Genomic DNA, 21,130 nt, shown 5'->3' with positions numbered 1-21,130 from the left:
CTGTGGCAGAGCTCCAGGTGAAATCCAGGCCCTGTGGGGCCCCATTAATTGCTATCACCTACCAGCTTTCTCTCTTCAAGGATTTTCAGCGTCATCTCTGAAGAGATTAATAAAGCCAAAGGTCACAGGCTCTGCATTTGTAAGAAGGGAACATACATTATTTGCTTGGGGGAGGTTGAATTGTTGGGGGAGATTTTAATTTTCTTGTATTCTAATAGTAATGAAATCACAAACTGATTTTATGAACACTACACTGGACCCTTTAACGACACATGATGTAGGTTTTGTGGATTCAAATATGAAGTAGCTTGACTGGAACTCAAGCAGAAATTGAAATCAGCCCTTTGACTTTGAGAGCGGCAGATTATATGTTCTTCCTGTGTAGCTCTGAAGACATTGTGGCTGACTGGTTGCCACAGATGTCCCACTGAAAAGGTTCCCCATTAAAGAAGTTCAGTGTGGGGGAATTATTCAACAGACACATTGTTCTTTCTTCACATCACTCCTGCATTTATTTAGTTCATTTTCCCCCATAATACAAGAGACTGACCCCTGCCTTCTGGCGGACAAAAACAAAGTGACCTATTCTAGGACCATTTTGCTGACAAAACTCTGCTAGTACATTATATGGAAAAGCATTTCAGAAGAAATTTGGCTTACACCAACAAAACAGGAGGGGGGGGCGCAGGGCATGGGGGTAGTGGCACTGTTTATTTTAGTGCCTTTTCAATTATGTAATTTTTTCTCTTAGCCAAATCACACTTCCTCATATTCCTAATGTGCACTGCCATGCCAACAAAAATTGGTTACCTCTGGAATCCTTCATAGATGGAAAGTTATAGCATTACCAGGGAAGTTTTTCCCTGATGTGCCGCTTTCCTGGTACTTGTGCTTGCTAGACAGCATATATTTATGGACCCTCTAATGTTGTAGTCAGCTGTAAAGTGAGGGTCTGGGGACACAATCAGCTATTCACATACAGTCCCATAGGAACCTGAGGAAAATCCAAGGCAGCTGTGCCTGGGATGCTGCACACAATGACGGGAAGGAGCAAAAGGGGGGAAATTACTTTTCCCTATTCTTTTCGTCTTTCAACACAAACCACTGTGGATAGAGCAGCATGGTGGCCATGCTTCCTTCCTGCCTTAAGTTCAAGTCACCTGAGTGTGATGTAGAACTCGGACATGTTTTCTTCTTCGCCACTTTGTTACTGATTCAGGCATGATCACCTAAGGAGGTGCTACCTTTGATGCATTTTAACTGTTCTGCAATATGGTATGTTGTGGGAAGATTAGTCCTTAAGTCTTTTAATTAATCACTCTTAATTATCTTACTTCTGGTATAGCTAGAAAAAAAAATAATAGTCAAATAACAAATAATCCACATATTTTGAGTTTAATGCCTAGCTGTTAATAGTTACTTAAAATACTAACTTTCCACCCTAGACACTCCTATTATTCTGTATTTTTTCCAAGTCATCCTTCTTGTAACAATGCACAGCAGTGTTTTTCAGGTTCAGTGCACTTTCAATTAGCTGATTTTTTGACGTGTCTGGGAGGTAAGTTAATACAGTTAGACAGTGTCATTGTGGTGCATGTAGTATCTGTACGTGGAGTACAGGTCTGAAAGTACTCAGTGGACTATGTTCAGCAGAGAATAATGACCCATTCTAGCATGACATGTTAATTAAAATATTTATGAGAATTAATTTACCAGATTATTAAAATAAGTGTATGGGAGATATAATAGAGTTGAGGGAAATTACAGAAGCAGGTAAATAGAGACTCTTCTAGCTCTTAGGAAGCTTTCACAGGAGCATTAGGGACAAGACAAGCTTCTTATTTGTGTATGTGGATTGGATTCCTAAAAGAATTAGCTATAATATCGCAGTGCCACCAAGATGATATTTGCATGGTATACCAGGCTGTAAAATTAAGGCAACACCCAATTTACATAAAACTCTGAAAGGCAACTGGGAAGCACATGCTTAACACAGACTGACTGTTAACCCAGTGTCTCACAGCTTCATAATAAATGCTAGCATTATATTAGCCAGATGTTCTCCCCAACAGCACCCTTCTGTGGTTCCTTTCCATTATGTATATAGTGCACGTGGTGTGAATTTTCTACCCTGGTCAAAGCTGTACTTAAAGATCACCCCAAACAAGAGCATGCCTTCAACGCAAGTCATAAATCTATATCAGCTATGAAAGGGAAATGAAGCATACTCCCTCATCTTTGATGGAATGATCATCGCTTTTTGTTTTGCTTCTACCAACATTGATCGTCATGCCCGCAGCTGTTGACTTCAGTGGGAACAGGACCAATCCCATCATTCTCAGAAATAGAAAAGTGCTGTTTGACCAGGCTTCAGCTGGAGGAGTAAAAAACTACATTCAGTGTCTGAAGATGAATCCTTTAGATTGCATTGACTGAGAAGATATTTATCTTCTTGAAAGCAAGTAGTTTCCACACAAGCAAGCCATGCTTCTGATTCTGCAGATTCTTAAGTGCTTTATTCATTGTATTTTCCTATTCTGACTTTTCACACAAAATCGACTATGTTCAAAATCAGCAAACCATAAATGATTTTTTGTTGCAAATTTCTTTCCACAGATCTTAATAAGCTTAGGTGCTCCTCATATCTGTAGAGTAAATATAAAATTTCCAACATAAATGTTAATGTACCTTTTGGACATGGAAGATATTTAATTTTTTTTCTATCGATATAAAGTTATGTTAACTAAACAGGTAATTTCCAGTTCTTACTCTTTCAAGAGTTTGTGTTTGGAAAAGAAGCTGACAGTTTTGCTCTTTAATGAAATTGTGTCTTGTGTTCATTATACATACTCCCGAACTGCAAGTTCTTTCAGGGTAAAAACCCGTACAGGATCTTTTTTTGCCTTCCATTCTTCAAGTTTTTCTTGCAAAGATAAAAAATCCTTGCCAAGTTCATATGCCAAAGTGATCATTGTTTCTAACAATGGCATATAATATCTGTGGCTGGTATGCACACAAAGGCGTGATAGAGCTTTTTCTCCATATTCAAAGGCACTTGCTGGGTTTTCCAGGTCCTTGTGGCACACCATAATAGCACAGAGGGTAGGGACAACAGAAACAGGGTTGCCTCTCGTCAGCCTTTCCTGCAGACCAATAACTTCTAAAAGGATTTCCAAAGCTTTGGTGTACTGTCCACCCCGCAGACAACCATATGCTTCCTGAAGCTCCGGCCTTGTTAAAAAGTCAATGAACTTTTTTGATCTTCGGATATATTTCATAGAATATAGAAGTCTCAGGTAGTCCTTGAAGGCTAATTTTCGCTCATTGATTATTTCTTCTGTGAAGTTCCCTGTTAGAGTTTTTTTGGGAAAGGTCACATCTTCCATTTCTTCACTAAACTCCTCCAGCAGATTTCTGTGCAATTTCTCAAAATCTGAATAACGTCGTTCAATTACAGACTTGTTGCTGTCAAAACTCCCTGTTTGCAAAACGATGATTTTATACATCTAAACACAATTAAACAGGAAAATAAGTATGAGACGGACCGTTCTAGCCCCACTGCAGTCAGATTTCTCTGTCACTGCTTTGAAAAGCTTGTATATTCCACCAGCTGAAACCTTCCTGCACCAATTTTATGTGTTTAATCTTGTATACTCCTATGGCTTATAGCAGTGCTGCCAAATTAGTTGCTGCCTGGGATTATGGTGCATACTCAGTGAGGCCTGCTTTTTGAAATCTGCAGCCATCAAATTAATAATTCCCACCTCCTGCTGTTCTGTACTTTTGCCATCAGACTCAGCCTTAGCATGTAAGTAAGTTGTAGATAAACAAGCACTAATAGATCCCACCCTGCAAGGTGCTGGGAATGGTGAACTAGCAGCAGACTGAAGCATGTAAAATCACTTATAAAGCATTTCTGTAGCTGTACTTTATTTACAACAGCCATGGCTGCCGCAATCGATCATCTTCAGTGAGCTGCATGGATTTCCTGTCCTGGTTTGACTGGAATAGAATCACAGCCCAGCCACGCTAGGCAGGCTCAAGTCAGCCAGGGCAACTGACTTCAGTTAGCTACAGGGGTAGCCCACCCCATAATGTCACGGCCATTACAAAGGGGGAAGGTTTGCTGAGAAAGAGAGCTACTGAGGGGTTCCTCGCGCTCCCCAAGACTGCTCTTCTGTCGATTGTGACAGCTGCATATTCATTTGGCTGAGTATAACTTTGTATGCCTTTGTTGGTATCAGTGTTACCTCATTAAAATCTGTTCTCCCTTACCCTCACAGGTCTGCTCTCCTTTTTCCTGATTCCCCTTCCTGGCTGCTGAGGGGTTGTCAGGTGATAGAGAAATTGTTAGAGTTTAGCCCAGGGTACAGGCTAAATGTAGACATTTCCTAGACTTAATATTGAATGTAATCTATTTTACATTGGTTGTAATATTCAGAAATGTTGTTTGTATCAGACATTTCTACGGATTTATGGGTGTTATTAATTCTGTGAAAGAAGAGGGAGTATTTGGCAATAATATTTGGTGTGTACAAAAACAAGATGGAGCAACTCCAAAGCCTTTTTTTTCCCCTCTAAATTATTGTCCTGTTATTCAAACTTACTTGCCATATAAATAATGCAAAAAAAAGTGACATTTCTACAACAATCTGTTTGCTAACTAAATCCTTCACTAACAGCTAACAGGAAAGCTGTCCCACATTAATAGTACTCAAGAGTATGTCTTCCTCAGCTCTTCACTAGCCTCAAAATGACTATAATAAATATGATATTAGAAAAATAGCTGCAAAACAAAATTGTGTGTTATGTATTGTACAAATAGATTCTCTTCTGGTCCTGATCCAAGCACAACGATGTTGAGGAAGGGCCAGGTCCCTAATACGCGTAAACCAGTGGAGCTCCACAGAGGCCAGCTTAACTGTATCACCATACACCAGCTAAGGACACAGACTGTTGACCTTGCTAGCTTTTGGACAATGACCATGTACACATTCAACTTCACCCTGTTCCCATTAAATTATACAGGAATTGGAGTAGTTTTACTTGTGCCAGTTGTTTTCTTTGCTGCTGTTGAAGGGTGCAAACCAGTACTAGCACTAGTGTCTGTCTGATTCTCTTCCTTGTTTTTCCTTAAAGAGAAATTCTCTCTTTTAATCTTCATAAATGATCTTTACAGGCGCTTCTTGAAAGGTTTCTAAATTTCAGCTGACTGCTCTGATCTCTTTTCATTTGTAAGCACTGTGACATTTTCCTATATTTTGTCCTGCTCCCTGCTGGAAAGTGTATATATGCCTGATGCATATCCAAAGCAATCATAAGAGCAGGTTTTTAAGTTATCATTTTATCAAGGCAGCTAAGTGAATAATTTACAAGTACTTGTTTTTTTATTTCTGGAGTATGCATGAAAAAGAGAAGAAATACCATTTATCAGACTATCATTCAAATTGGCTCAATTTTGTTGTAATGTAGATGTAGAACTTTTTGCCTAGGTATGTAACTTACGACTAAGTTTAACTACATGCATGTACACTGAATGATACTCTCATTGTCATACAGTTATACTAAAACAATTTTTAACTGTTCAACAAACTGGATACTGTTGAGTGTATGCAAGAATGGCAGCATCTAAGTAGGTGTGTAGAACATGCAACAAGATCTTAGGACAGTCTCCAGAACATTTACCTGCTTCAAATTCTACCAAGCTGCATTACTCAGCATCAGCAATGCTAGTATGATTCTTAGCGTTTTTCATCTACAGATCTCGGAGATGGTTGCAAACAAGGAAAACATGCATATCTGAATTTCACAGGAATACTGACAGATACTTGCTCTAGAGCAGTCCCCCTGAAGGCCAGGAGCAGAATCAGAAATAAAACCCAAGTGTCAGTACTGTGAGTAAAGACACAAAAATCCAACCTGTTCTATTGTTCCTGTCCCTCATACTCAAGTTTCACCTTAAAAATATGACAGAAATATGTCATCCAGCGGAGCTCTAGGTAGGGAAAGGGAATGATCCAAGCAATATAGCTGGAAGATGTCTTTGACTTTGTCAACATCAAAGAATTTTGCACATGGCTAAGCTAAATCTCTGATGTGGAAGTTATACAAATGCAATACAGCTGCTACAGCAGGCTAGCTCAGTGGAAGTGTAACTATATTGACATTTTTATACTTGTGTGAATTTCCTATCTTAAGCATACTCAAGCTACTAATTTACTTGATATCACTTTCCCACTGATGCAGATTTTGTGAACTGATTGTCAGAGGTTTTTTTTTTAGGGGCAGGTTCCACCAGCTATGCCCAAACTATCAGTGAGAACAGGTTCTACTCAGTATGATCATCACGGCTTGCAAAACTTGGCCCTCAGTAAGGCTTTCATGTAGTGAGGCATGCTGTGTGCTGTGCAGACCCCTGTAGAGTGAATAAAAATTAATGACCTTCTTACATATTCATTTCTTAGCTTACCACATATTTAGAGAAGTGGTGCTCTACAATTCTGGTTGATGGGATTTCAAAAAGGAGCTTGACTTGTCTGCATTGGCGTTTTTCATTCCTCCAGTATTCTTGAAGTTCCTTAGTGGTCATCAAAGAGTTGGGACTTAGGGATGCATTGGAATCTAAAACGAATTTATTTAGTATTTCAGATTATAACCTTTGCCTTTGGAAAGAAAAGTCTTATGCATTTATTGTGAGAGACTAGAGTTTTTGTTGTGTAACAGCAAGACCTAAAGACTGATAAAATAAGTGATTTCACTGCTACTAAAGACAGGTCCAGATTCTTTGAGGAAAGCTACTGTGGTCTGAAATCTGGAAGGACACCGAATCAGCTGCAGAATAAAAGTCATAGAAAAAGTACTGAGAAGAAGTATTGTATGTCTAGGTTGTAAGCTCAGGCACAGCCTGAGCGAGGAGGTATGCTTCACCATCCCAGAAGTAGCCCTAAGAAATGTCCACTCTGTCTTCTGAATCAGATGTTTCTCCAAGCTTCTTTGTTGCTAACGAGGAGGTAATACAATGCAGCTGCACATCTGGACATATATTCAAATACCGACCCTAATAAAATACTGGGTTTCTGCAGTAAGAGGTGAAAGCTCAGAAAATATGAATATCCTAACCTTAAAGGAGAAACTCAGATAACCAGCTCAGCTGAAGTAGGAATTCTCACCTCTTTTTCTTTTGTGGCTGAACTGATGCCCCAGTCCAGCTACAAACACTTAGCATATCTCCCTCCCTTCCTCTCTCTCTCTCTCCCCCCACCATCACACACGCACACATTTGCATATATAAAAATGTAGGGCATCTGGTTGAAGATTCGGCTTATAGAGGAGTTGGACGTAGCTTTTCAAAAGCGTGAGTTCTCTGTCTTTGAAATCTACCGACAATCGTTTTCATCAGGTGGCATACAGGCTAGCAAAGTGGATAAAAGAAATGGAATATTTGTATTTCAGTGGGCACACCAGTTCCAATTTCCAATCAATAATGTCTCTGTCAATGCAGTCAGCCGAAGTCAGTCTGCAATGTGTCTAGCATTCAGACAATGGAGGTGAATGACCACAAATGAATGGGAAGATAACAGCCTGATGCAGAAATAGAATTGTAAAGGCAGCATAGTACTCCTTCAGTGGCCCTGCTGTTACATGTTATTAATCATTTGGCCATACAGTTTTAATTATCAAGGCCTTTGGGGTTTGGCTCAACCTCTACAAAGCATGCATTTCCTAAGAGAGGTGGTGTTTATGACATCTTTGCAGACTGAAAATCTTGATGAGATTATATATGTTTTGGATTATACATAAAATCTTATTTAATAACAGATGACAGCAAGCTTAGGTGTAGTAAAAGTTCAATGCTGCCTCGATAAGGCATATGAGAGACTACTGCTTGAGATTAGCTTCAATCTTGGTGTCTTTGCTGATACTGCCAAGAAGTTCAGAATTTGTGATATACAGAAAGTGCACTCCTGAGACAGGCCATCTGAAGATCATTGTTTTGGTCCCTAGTGTGTAAATTAAATCTGGAGTACATTTTAGGTGCAAGGGATTTAAAAGGAAAACTCTCTGTGTGGATATATACACCAGGATGTGCATCTGTTTCACTGTTGCTACACTATTACTACAAGTTTGATCAAGGCTTATTTTCAGTGGAGTATAGCAGTGTGAATCTGGACTGCTGCTGCAATAAATAAAGCAAAGGTTTTTCTATATAAAAGATTAATGGCATAAATAGCTACATGAGAAATAAAATTAAAGGATAGCATCAACCTTGCAGGTCATCTTTTTCTGGGTTTTCTTTTCTCACTTGACATGAAATTTCAGCTTTGGGTTGATTTTGTTCTTCATCAGATGGACTCATGGTAGAAAACGTAGCAATCCCACTTACACCCTCCAACAGTTCCCTTTCTGCTATGCAGTGCAAGTCTTGGTCCATTGCAAGTTATCACTGAAAGATTACAAAAAAGATGACATTTCTTAGTAGCATGCCTTTAGAGGATCCACTTTGGTAATCTCTTCTATTGACTTAGTAGTTCTCTGTGAACTTGTATGAGGGCAACCGTAGTTTCATAAAAACTAAAGTAACAAATAGAAATATCTACATAGCTACCAGTGAAGAACCATTCCTACTACCATTACCACTGAAAGTGTTCGGATATCTTTTGGGCAGATCAAAATCAAACACGAAAACCCTAAGAACTTACATTGAATAAGATTAGGTGGGGAATTCCATTATTATCTATGAGAATTTTGTCACAAACTGCAGTGGGGGGCAGATTTTTTCTCCTTGTTGTTTGCCCTCAAGCTTGCAAGTATGAGTCCAGATGAACTAAAATCTTGGAGATAATTAGTATAATTAGCAGCCTGGCCCTCTTACACTGCTAGAATTTACTGTTCTCAAGACTCCAAAACTTGCCATCCATTTTTAAACAGAACCTGCAGGGCAAAATAGGGTGAGGTCTAAAATAGTATAATATTTTTGTCATAGTATCAAGTTCTCTCCAGAGACTTGTCTCTGTACTGTGAGAAGAAAACAACTGAATCTGACAACAGCTAGGTGGAAGGAGAACTGAGTTTTCTAATTATTACACACAAGTATTCTCCATTTCCTTGTCCTTTTAACCTACATACCGTGCTTGTAGTAGATCTGTACGCCTATTCTGCTAGAACTACTATTTTACTGCATACTGACATAGTGCCTAACGCAATATGCTCCTACTCCATAGAACAAATTGGCCATTCTGCAGGGTGTTTATTTTTTTAATTAAAACCCCCTACCTGTTACATCATTGTGTTATACTAGCAGCTGAAAAAGTCATAAGAGCATTCTAACAACTTTGCCAGGGGTCTGCATTCTGTTAGTTAGCATGAGAGAAATGTTGCTCCCAATTCAGCCAACAGTTGAAAATCAAATAATAGAACAACCTACTTCAAAAAAAAACCCAAACCAAGTCTCCCTGCTACAAATGTAAAAATAATGCCCAAGCAGTGGTTATTAAGTAACGAGAGGGTTTAGGACACGGATGTTACTACATATAACTTTGCCTCCATTTGTCTACCACACAGTTATGCAATGCTGGATACGGAGGTGATGAAACTCCTACAGCAGACCCATTGATTTCTGGCAAACTGTGAGGCTATGAAAAGAAAAGCAATTACTTTCCCCACCGGAAATAATGGAAGTGGCAAACCACTTTCCTCTAACAGAAACCCTCCCTTTGCCTGGCTTGGATAAGCAAGTAGATACATGTTGACATCCTCCCTTGGCACCACGGAAGCTCTTATTTTTGGACTTCAGACTAGGAGGTGAAAGTTTTCACTGTTCCTCTAGTCCTCCTTAAGAATTGCTTTTCGAACATGAAGAGTAGCCACTTACTGTCTAACTGCTCAGTCTTTTGAAAATCATGACAGTTCATCCCAAGAGCATAAACTTGCAAATATTTGTTTTTAACATAAAGATAATCTCAAGTAGTAGAGATTACTAGAGTAGATTAAATGAGGAATCTTACAACGGCCAAACAAATCTAAATGACGTTTTTCTTGGTTGTGAGTTGGTATAACCTTATAAGCAAAATTGTATTTATATACAAGATCCATATCTTTATACATATATATAACTTTATATACACAAAATATGTATATATATATATATGTGCGTGTATATATATATAAATATATCACTTTAAAACATGATTTACCAGAGAAGCACAACAAACTTGCAAATAGAAGAATGGAGAAATGAATGTTATGAGACACAAGTCTTCTGCCTTAAATATATTTGCTTTGAAAACTGTCTGTACTTTCTACAAATGGTTTCATTTTCACAGGTAAAAATCATTCTAAGCTCTTTTAAGTAAGCTACTATTTATTGTTATATATTAAAAAAAATCCAAACCAATACAAAAACCCTGCAACAAATTACACAATTTTACTTTGAACAGACACTCATCCTGTTCCGTTTCACGGTAAATGCCACCCCAACTGCTTCACTGAATTGTAAGCAACACCAGAAAGTTTGTCCACACGAAGCACACAGAATACTCACCTGGAAACTACTGAAGAGCTTTTAGTTGTGGTGCACGTGTAGTCTGTATGAAGTCATGAAAAGCCTGCTTCACATTTTCAAAATGCAGAAAAATATGTCTGTGTTTTCTTCTAACAGGCGCATTCTGTGTTTTACAAAAAGGAAGGAAGAAGCATTGATTAAATCAGACTTCCTCATCCAATTGGCGCACTGGTTCAGCGCTAACTGATTACGCATGAAATTTCCTATCTGCCTTGAACAGCCCTTGCACTGTCTGTGGGTGAGGCACGGCCTGTTGTTCGCAGTGCAGTTCCAGCAGCAAGGGTAGGTTTCCAAACCTGACTGTCAGAATCACACTTGCAAACACAAAGTTGGGCAGAGGAAAGTGTTCAACAGTAAATACAATTAAGAAATCAATGAAAACTTCTCTGCGTCGATTTCTGAAACCAAAAAAAACACATTTGGCAAAAGAGAGATTAGGAAAAAGAGCCAAATACGTAAATGTACCTATGTGGAAAAATATGCCCCTCGGGGCATCTTTAAAATACAGACTTAACATCCAGGTCAGAAAAGAAAATGCAGATGGTACCACAATAAATAGCCTCACTCTATGTAAACTTGCACTTCTGACAGAAATCCCAGTTCCACACAGTGCTTAAACATATTATTAATTTCAAATATCTGCTCAATTAAAGTTCAAAAAGGAGCATTATCATATCTGACATGACAACTAAACTTGAAATGGGCTTATGTGTGTGCCTAAAATTAATCCTGTGCTTAAATTCTTTGTTGAACTGAGGACAAAGTGAAGAAGAATCATCCATTAATCCGCATGTCCTTTGACCCAGATGCTTCCTTTTGCAGTTCACTTCACTTTGGAAATTTGCTTTAAAGGATCAGGATAGCTATTTCTGGGGTAAATAACATGGATACTATCTTTTTTTAGTAATGTTAGTTTCCCCATTTACAAAGCTTGCTCACTGAAAAACCAAGTGATTTTAAAGCAGCACAAATGTGGGAGGCAAACATCCAAAGGACCACATGGCTCCTGCCCCACACATTCCCTTAGAACAAACAATTTAAAACAATGTAAAACCAGGGACATAAACTGGCAATGCTTCTCTTCTGCTTAATTTGCAACATAAAACAATGCCAACTTTAACTTGGATTCAGTCTAAAAGTAGAAGTTTTGCCAAAATAGCTGTCAGAATGATGAAAAATCACTCCCATGCAGCTACAGCCATACTGGCAAAAGCCCTAGTGTAGATGCCGTTATATTGGCAGAGTCTTTAGCCAGTTTAGCGGAAAGTTGCACCAGAAAAGAAATCTGTGCTTGCCAATACAGCTCTAAGGTGTAGTTATACCAGCCAACCCTTTTAAGTGTAGACAAGGCATGTATTTCTGGCTGAAGTCTTGTTCTTTTAAAGTTAGATTTATAGGTTTGGTTACAATTGTGAGCAAAAACCAAGGGGGATTTCAGTGCATTTCACTCACGCTGACAGTTCACAGATGTGTCTAAGCTTTGAATTCTGAATCTGTTAATTTATGTGTTGCCAAAAAGCAACATATTATTTTGTGATGCTTAGTGCTATTACTCTGCTCTTGATAAAGCTAAAAAACCAGTATATTTTTCAGCATATTAAGTATGACCTCTACTTTCAGTTACTTTAGAATAAGTAAGTCCTGGTCAAATTAACTTGGATGATTAAAAAAAAAAGTGAAATCTGTTATTACGAGCATGGTTGACTGATAGAAATAATTTATAAATCAAGGGTGTTTGCAAGAATTCTGCCTGCCTCAGTAGAGCCAGCTGTTGTGGTCACAGATGGTTCCTGAATGGGTTCCTCAAGCCCAGGAGCCGTGACACCCACAGCGGGTTTAGGAGACTGCTCCTCCTCATCCTGCTCCCATGAGCTTGGTTTTGGCCCAGACAGCCCTGGCCCTTCATGGGGACCCAGTGCTGTTAGTCTGGCAGCATTTTACCTTCCTAAATGTCTATTTGATTAGCACATTCAAAACCAGTCTACAGTATACAGGGGTGTTTGCCAGCAGAATGCGTAACTAGTATCCTTTTTATACTCTCAGTTCCACTTCCAACAAATGCTGTGTGAAGGGTTAAGCAGTGGAAAAGGGGAATTTTCACCATGGCAGCATATCATTCTAAGAGATGGGCAAGTGCACTTACACCATCAATTTATCTGACTATTCACAAGACTGTGGTAAATTTTAATGGAAAAGCATGTTCTGTCAGAGTCAGCGATGGAAAAGGGATCCTCATGCACTGGCTCAGAGTTTGTATTCTGGGAAAGCGCTGACTTTGGCTGGCATACATAAAGAGCACAGTGTTAAAATGCATCTACCAAGGGACATGGAAAACAGCGTTCTGCAACAACACAGGAGCGAGGCAAGCTTAAATCGTAACACTGCAGTGCATAAAAGTAGTTGTCATAGGAGTTAGGTCCTCCACATCGATTTAAGATGAAAGGACTCATTTTAGGAAGACTAACCTGAAAGTTTATGTCTAAAACTCGGTAGCCAGCCACCAGATGAGTTAGCCTTGCGATGCCACGTTAAGGATGCCTGTATTGAAAGACCACGTTTGTGCTTTTGATAGTTACAGAACCAGAAGGGACTGCGGCAATAGTGTCAACATCCTGCCTTGACTTATACCCTGATTGGGGTTCACATTTTCCCAATCAGATAGATTACATAAACCCAGACAGACACAATATTTAACCATAGAGTACAAAGCTGGTATCAGCTTGAAAAAATGTAATATAAACCAAAGTTACATACAAACTGCAGTTTACTGCCAGATTTTATTGGCGCTTTATTATAGGCACAGCACTGTCTTATTCTTGTTAAAGAATGTGGCTGTAGTATCCCTATTACAAAATACTTTGCAACCTCTAGACGATCTTTAAGGTCCCTTCCAACCCAACGTGATTCTGTCCTAACAAACAACTTCAGGCAACCTGACAGAGTCTGAGTGCTGCTTTTCCCTCTCAAGCCCCAAACTGTGTAATTAAACCTTAGTTATTTTATCAAATCATTCCTTAAAACTGTAGATAATGAGAAAAAAAAAAACAAGAGGAGGCAGAAATAGCTAACATTTATCCAAGTCCTCTTTTATCACATAACTAATATTTAGAAAGTGCTGTAATGTTGTCTTCGATGCTTCTACAAGAAACTTTCCTCTCTTTTTTTTAATGCAGCTGGATAAACACTCATCATTTCCATGTTTGAAGTAGCAGAAAAATGCAGCTGTTCTGCATGAATATTCTGCACTTTTGGGGGGGTGCTGTGATATATGAATACCATACTCTTACTCTGGCACAGCACAAAATTCTGTTCCATGCTATTTATATGTTTAATTGTATAGTGTTGTGTCACTTGAAAGTGGAACTTGTTTACCATACTTCATTATTACAAAACATGTCTCTCTTAACAAGAGTGTGATTTAAAGAAACAATCTGCCATTTAATGGCGAGTATCTTCTGCTGGTGTTAGTGACAGGGTTTTCAACATGAAAGAAACATAACAGGCCCATTTTACACTGCCAAAGCCCTGTTACTACTTTACAACTCCTTTATACTTCTAAAGGAGTACGAAGGAGCTTTAGAGTAAACAACGGTCTTGGCCTGCCTTTCATCCGCGGTCTGTCAGTGACACAGAGCTGTAATGCTAGCCCAGTGGGTCAACAGGATACCAACGTGGGTTAAATGTCACAAGCACTATTCTGCCTGCAGAACAACAGACTTTCTAAATGGCTATGTTGGTCATTTTTCCTGCTGAAATCATAGAGGGTTAAGCACATAATTACATGGACTGGAGAAATATTTTTAAGTACTTAGTTTTGAGTTATTAGGTACACCACATGTAGTCACTCCTATCTAGGACTTTGATATTTTATTCTTAAAATGTGTCTGTTTCTTTTTCTTCTCAAAATAATTATTTTGTACTTAGACTAAAACTTATAGTGACAGTCCATGTGTAATTTATTTATACCCAAAATTTAAACATAATGAAATTTGAGATAACTGGATTTATAGCAGACGTGCTAATGCATTTTGTAGTAGCATAAATGGCAGCTCTGCACATGGAGGAGAATGCAGCTGCTGTGCATCGATAGCCACCTTGAGGATTAGCAGAGCATAACTCGGCTTTACTGTGTATTCTGCAAAATGAAGAAATGTAATGCATAAATCTTTGTATCTTTTCACTACTATTTATTCTTTTAAAATTAAATACGACTTTAAAATGCAATTTTGCTCTTAAGTGACTAAACGATTAGCGTGAGCATTTTCCATAGTAGATGGAATCCCACTCCCTCAGGAGTTTCCAGCCTGGTGGTTTCTGACACTCAGACTGTGTCCTTTCCCCCTTGCACACACCCACACTAACAAAAGCCTGCGTTGCGCCTTCCCATCTCCCTTCCAAAAGCTGTGGAAGTGACCCACATCGCTTCGGAATTCAGAAGTGGGCACTCAGCCCTGACCCGAGGCTGCACTGGGTCTGCTTACTGACTGTCTCTCTAGATTCTGGAGATCTATAGGGGACAGAGTTAACTGGAACAGCCTTTACTTTAGCTAACGTTGAACTGTATATGCTACTACATCACATGAAAATGTGTATTAAAGGAATGTTGAAGATGCTAAGAAACTAGAAAAGTGTTTATTTGTATGTCAACATTATTGTAACCACCTGAGGTACATGATCACACGCTTTTTTTTTTTTTTTTCAAAGATTCTTCTTTGTAGGAAGTCCATTTCTAGCAGTACAAAATTTCAGAAGTGTTTTAAACTTAAAGCCCCAGTTCAGAGTACTATGTGATTAAAAAAAAAAAATCTCCTCTAAAAACAAATGTTGTCTTCCAGAAATGCTGAATGCGTGAATAGAGCCTTTAAACGTAACTGTCCTGCTGAGCAACTCTTTTCTATTCTGGAGTTTATTCCATCGTTCATTACTTAAGAAAAGCTCACTCTATATAAACAAATACTGACACTAAGTGGATAAAATACAACAGCAGTCAGATGACAGTCACATTCAAAAGTAGGTCCGTTAAAGAGGAGCTACATTTGGCTTTTATTAAATCAAATATTCAGTGTCATTACTTACCTTTCCTGAGAGTAAAAATATTTCAAAACTGGATTGTGAAGCCAGATCAAGCCTGACACTCATGAACAGTCTCTAGGTAACCCTACAGCCACCTGCTTCATACTCGAGGGGTACCTGAAATTACCCCCCGTTTACCAAGCGGTTGCAATTGCTGCATACTGGGGAGCGAGCCTGTTGTACAACAGCACCGCAAAACCCACCCTTGCCATCTTCTCAAGCGAAGGCCAATTCACCTGCCGGCAGTTTCTAACTCGGGGCGTTTTTTGACTGCGAACGGGGCTGCCGTACGCTCCCCACAAGTTCATTTCTCCCCGTCTCCGCGCGTCGCCCCTGCGGGGCCGCCGGCTCGCCAGGCAGCGCCCTGCGGCGCGGTCCCCGTCTGCAGGCTCCGGGCCGCTGGCCGCGCCGCGGATGCGGAGCGAGACACGGTCGCGCTTCCCCCGACGCGAGCGCGACGCCGCCACCGAACACCCCTCCCCGGGCGCTTCCCCGGCCCGCAGGCCCGGCACTGCCGCCCGCCGGGCGAGCGACGCACGCATGCATGCATGCGCCCCTTCCAGCGAGCGCTGCAGAGAGCAGGGCCGGGCCGGCCCTCGGGCAGCTGGGCGCCCCGGCAGGACCGGCGCCCGACCGGCACGACCGGCCCGCCAAGCCCCGGGGCGCAGCTCCCGCTGTCTCTCTCTCGCAGCCGCTGGCGGCCGCTCGGCGCTCGGCACTCGCCAGCCCCGCCTCCGCCGGCAGTGGGGCACACGCACGCGCCACCAAATTAGCTCCGCCGTAGCTCCCGACGTCCCGCCTTCGCGCTCCGGACGGCCAATCAATACCCTCAAGGAGGGAGCGCTTCGCCAACCACTTCTTTGTGACCTCCCCGCCTCCTCCTCTGCGGCTCATACAATCTTGATGGAGTGGAAAACCCCGAATCACCTCGTCACCTGGCAGCGCTCTTCGCCAATAGCGCTACGAAGCGGTGGAGCCGGAGCGCTGTGATTGGCCGAGAGAGAAGCCGGAGGACAGGAGGGCGGGCCCGCCGGGGCAGCAGGGAGCGTGTCGCCGGCCGGAGCGCTGGGCGGCTGTGACGACGATGGGGCAGCGGGGAGCGGGCCGGGCCGCTGCGCCGGGCGCCGCGGGGCTGTGAGCCGGCGCCGGGGAAGTCCCGCGGGCGGGCGGGGCGCCGAGGCCAGGGGCTGGGGATGAGAGGTGAGAGGGCGGGCGGGCGAGGGGCCGGGCGCTGCCGCGGGACGTTGCTCGGCGCCGTCAGGTAGGGGCGAGGCGGCGGCGCGGCCCGGCCCCACCGCCCCGCGCCGCTCTCCGCGGCCGTTTCCGCGGCTGCCGGGCCCCCGCTGGAGGCGCGGCCGTCGCTGCGCGCCAGGCCGCTCCTGGGGCGGTGGGGCCGGGCCGCGGTGGCCGCCTGGCGGCGGGGCGAGGCCCTGCGGCGGGGCCGGGCCGGGCCGGGCCGGCTCGGTGGGGCGGTAGCTGCCGTTAGGGCTTTGCGGGGGCGCCGAGCGTGGGCCCCGCTGTGCGTTTCCGATGGTTCAGCGTTAAGCCCCGGGCAGCCCGTTGCTCCGACTTAAAAAGTGTTTCGGGGCTTTCCTTCCCTGTCCTGCTCGTAACGGCCTGGAGAGGTGGAGAAAATTCTCAGAACTGGGGGGGGGACGGGGGTAATTATTCTCAAAAAACTGACGCGGTAACGAGCCTTGTGACTTGCAAGTACATTGTATGTCGCATCTCGCCTTGCTAGATACGTCAGTTCTGCCCTTAAACACTCTGTGAATGAACAAAGTGAAATACGATCAGGTTGTCGTTTCAAAATCTGAACGTACGCGTTTCATTTTATCGAGAGGACTTTTATATCACGTTGACAGAAGGGTTATCTGCAGAACAGTGGTGGTGGTGTGTTGGTGTATACTTGCCAAATCCAGTAATGTCATTCTGGTAGCTGATAATGATTTTTGTTCTTCTTCTAAAGTAGAATATTTGTATCAAATGTATAACCCCTAATAAAATTTAGTGGGGTTTTTCAGCTGCATTTTCTTCTGGAAGTCATGTTACCAGTATGAACTTAGTTGTATCAGACAACATTTCAACCGCTATTTTGAAGAAACAATTTCTACTTTTTCCACTCATGGCTTCTATTTCAGTCATGTAATTCTTTGTACCTTGAGCTACAACTGAATTTACTTGCTTCTAGTTTTAACGTTCCCTGAAAATGATTTTTGGACTGTTGAAGAATATAACTTTGCTTCTTAGCTGTTTAAAACTTGGTATTTAAAGTGAAAGTTCTGTAAGAAACCGTACAATTTATTTAGCTTCTTCATTTTGTACTCTGAATCAGAGCTATAGATTTGTGTGTTCATGCTGAAACCTGATAGCTGATTCAGACATCTCTGTATAGTTCATCTAAGGCTACTGCAGAGTAGAAACAAAGTTCTCATATTTCAGAGCAAACTGTTTTTGTGATGAGATGTCTCTGTAGTGACAACCATAACTCCAGACAGGGTGGGGGGAAAGGAAGTTAGGGAAGCTTTGAAGTTAGGTAGCTGATTATGGCCTACCTCTGACATTGTTTTTAAATACTTTTTTTTTTTTTCCAGAGTATGTAGTGTTGCAGTCAAAACTGTGTTTGGGAAGCTGTTGCTTCCCAAAATCCTTTGAGCACGAAAATAATTTGGGTAGTAGGTGGGGAAGAGGAACACAATTGAACAGGTTCTGACACATGACCGTCCGTGGTGATGGTCAGGTAGTCTCTGGTATGCACAGAGTTTTGTAGTTGCTGGTGTGTTGTGCAGTATAAGATGACTTGTTGCTGAGCATAGTTTGGTTCTCAAGTTAATTCATCCTGAGGTCTGGTAGTTTATTCTGGTCTTAGTCCAATATGTGTGTGCTGTTTGTCCAGCAAATATACTTTACTCGCAGAATAATCATTCCATGGAAAATGGCTGTAAGAAGATATCTTAAAATCAGTGGTTTATGTACATATATTTATGATATATTGCCAGAATGTTTTTAGCAAGTGTTTCTGTGCCCTTAAGATACTAATTTATCGTTTTTGTTATTCGAAAAGAAGGGGATTTGGTTTTTAGAATGGTGTCTTTTCTTCAGCAGGGGACAGTGGTGGTGGATAAGTTTCTAAAGGAAGGCATTTTATATAGTGATAATGAACTTTTTCATAACAGAGGATGTTTTGGTACTGTATTTAGTGGCTTAATAACATCTCTGTAGATGACTAGAACTTTGAAAGACTGACCGTGCACCTTTATCATTGTATAATCTAAATGCAGCTCTTAACATGTCCTCACACTGAATTCTTTACTACTAATCACGTGAAGATAATGTCATATTGCAGCAATGGACCTGCAAACAGGGTATACTCATTGAAAAAATAGATATGATAAATAATATGTTTAATAAAAATTACTCTTATTTTTTAAGCTCTTGAACAGACTTCCCTCTTAATATATTGTTTCCATACATACTTACTAAAATTAAAATGAAGTATTTCTGGAAGTGAGATAGGAAAGGTCATGATCCCTGTAACGTCAGAGATACTTGTTTGCAGTGTATTGGGGGTTGATTGACTTCATGGAATGGCTCGCAAAAAGGAAAGTTAAGTAAGTGCATCAGCCTTTGAAAGCTGAGAACATAAAATGGAACTATGAAGAACAAGACAGCATCTATTTTTTTCCCCGTGTCTGGAAAAAGTAAGGGGAGGGAACTACATAGAACTTGGATGGAAAACTGGTATCTGAGTAAACTTATAAAAACCGATGGTCATTTAATCATGTTTCCTTGGGGTGGAGGTGTGTGTGTGTGGAGATCCTGTTGTGTTCTTCATCAGTTTCCATATAAAATATTACTATTTCAGCCCGATACTGATACCAGACTTTTTTGTTAATTGTCAACAAACATTAAAGCCCATTTATGTGTATCAAATGAAAATGCAGAAAAATATTTAACTTGACAGCAGATTGCCAGTCTGCCAGACTATCTCAGTGAGGTCTGAAACTGTCCAGATTCTGTCCCTCAGATGTTAATTACTTTGCAGATGGAAACACTTTAAACCACATAATTGCTGTGAGCTGCTGCAGCAGCCGTGGTGTCAAAGTGGGCTGATGACATTACACCCACGTGCAACATCTGCGAAGATGAGGAGTGTGCTATATTCAGTTGGAATGGCTGTATTGTACAAGAGCCTCACTAGGAGGCTCAGCAAGTCAGCACAGAAATGTGTGAATTCTCAGTGACTGAAAGATGCTACTTTGCATAAATTTCAGGTCCTCTGTGGTTGTTATTACTTTTCTTTGGGGGAAAGAGTTTTGTTAAATACCCTTGTTTAAAAACAGATGATTAAAAGAATTATGTTACTACTGGGTCCAGTTGCTTTCTGATGGCTTCTGAAGCTGGATTCAAGTTAAGTGGGAGAAATAACAATGGATTTTGTGGTATTTGAATGCTATCAGAGAAGAGATCTGGAGGAACAGAGTAGCAAGAGGAGGCACAAGGACAAAGAGTATTTGCTTTTTATTTACTGAAGTTAAATCCATAAATAATCATTGAGATTCTCCTTTAACTGAATGCAAACTGTGGCATCACAGATTACTAACAGGAGAATTTACGTGATGGTATTCTTAACTTGTATGCTACCCTTTTCTGTCATCTTTAGAAGAACAAATCCCCTGTTAAGGTACTGAATATCTTTCTTCATGTATCCAGTACAGTCTAAACTGTAGACATATGTGTGTATGTATTTTGGTTTGTATCTGCTACCATGTGCAGTAAAGTATTTTCAAATTGTTCTTGTTTAGTTTGTTGGTTGTGAAGTATAATTCTTAGGGTGACGTTTAACTCAGTTGTTTTCATCCAGGGTATTTTAATAACTGAAAGTGATATATTTCCTACTTCGTTGAAGTGAATTATCTTTCTAAAATGATAAAAAGAAAAGCCTCCAAGTTTTTCTTGCGAATTGCGTGTTGCAATGCTGGCGCAATTTGTTTTTCATACATTGTTTATTGCTTACTGGAACTGTCCGTTTCTATTATTTAAAGAAGTGGCTGTTACAGATTACTAAAGTTTCCATTTTCTGTGGCTCTATTACATTGACACAATTTTCTACTTCACTAAGTCAAAATGTTATGTGGGATGAAAGATGCAGTACTCTGTGTCAGAAGTAAGTAGTCACTAAGCATGGGAAAAGGTCTTCTTAGTTGAAAGCTTCCATAAGATACTGTTTGTAACCTTGAGCAGGATATTTATTCCTGTTCATCTGAAACTAAGATTTCTTTTTCCTTTCACTTGTGTGTTTTCTGCATTTCATTACACTTTTTCCATAGCTGCTTGCTTCAAGCTAGGGAAGGAAAGGAAATACACAGCAATAACAAGCAGAAATGAATGTGGCTGTGATTAACAGTACTATGGCTGTTTTGAGACTTACGTTCACTGTCTGAGATTTTGCTGAACTATTTTTACTATGTAGGAGGAACGGGGCTGGTCACAGAT

General features: G+C 40.9%; 1 protein-coding gene across 1 annotated transcript; it reads right to left on the bottom strand.

The window, feature by feature from the left end:
• Nucleotides 1-2,829: 2,829 nt before the first annotated feature.
• SNX20 (sorting nexin 20) lies at nucleotides 2,830-8,431 on the bottom strand. Its single transcript, XM_009951306.2, has 3 exons — nucleotides 8,266-8,431; nucleotides 6,470-6,621; nucleotides 2,830-3,506 (listed from the first exon to the last, which is right to left on the bottom strand). Exons 1-3 carry the CDS (start codon nucleotides 8,429-8,431, stop codon nucleotides 2,841-2,843), a joined length of 984 nt encoding a protein of 327 aa, XP_009949608.1. The 3' UTR covers nucleotides 2,830-2,840.
• Nucleotides 8,432-21,130: the final 12,699 nt, after the last annotated feature.

The sequence above is a fragment of the Leptosomus discolor genome, chromosome 8, assembly GCF_034619465.1.
Source record: "Leptosomus discolor isolate bLepDis1 chromosome 8, bLepDis1.hap2, whole genome shotgun sequence".
Classification (NCBI taxonomy): Eukaryota; Metazoa; Chordata; class Aves; order Leptosomiformes; family Leptosomidae; genus Leptosomus; species Leptosomus discolor.
This window is presented reverse-complemented; position numbering and strand designations above follow the sequence as displayed.

What these genes read in the sequence shown, in the direction of transcription:
- SNX20 (XM_009951306.2), bottom strand. Translation starts at nt 8,431, where the DNA reads ATGGACCAAGACTTGCACTGCATAGCAGAAAGGGAACTGTTGGAGGGT. An exon ending in AGAAAAAGATGACCTGCAAG is followed by an intron (nt 6,622 to 8,265) that starts GTTGATGCTATC and finishes AATTCGTTTTAG; the next exon opens with ATTCCAATGCATCCCTAAGT. An exon ending in ACCACTTCTCTAAATATGTG is followed by an intron (nt 3,507 to 6,469) that starts GTAAGCTAAGAA and finishes AATTGTGTTTAG; the next exon opens with ATGTATAAAATCATCGTTTT.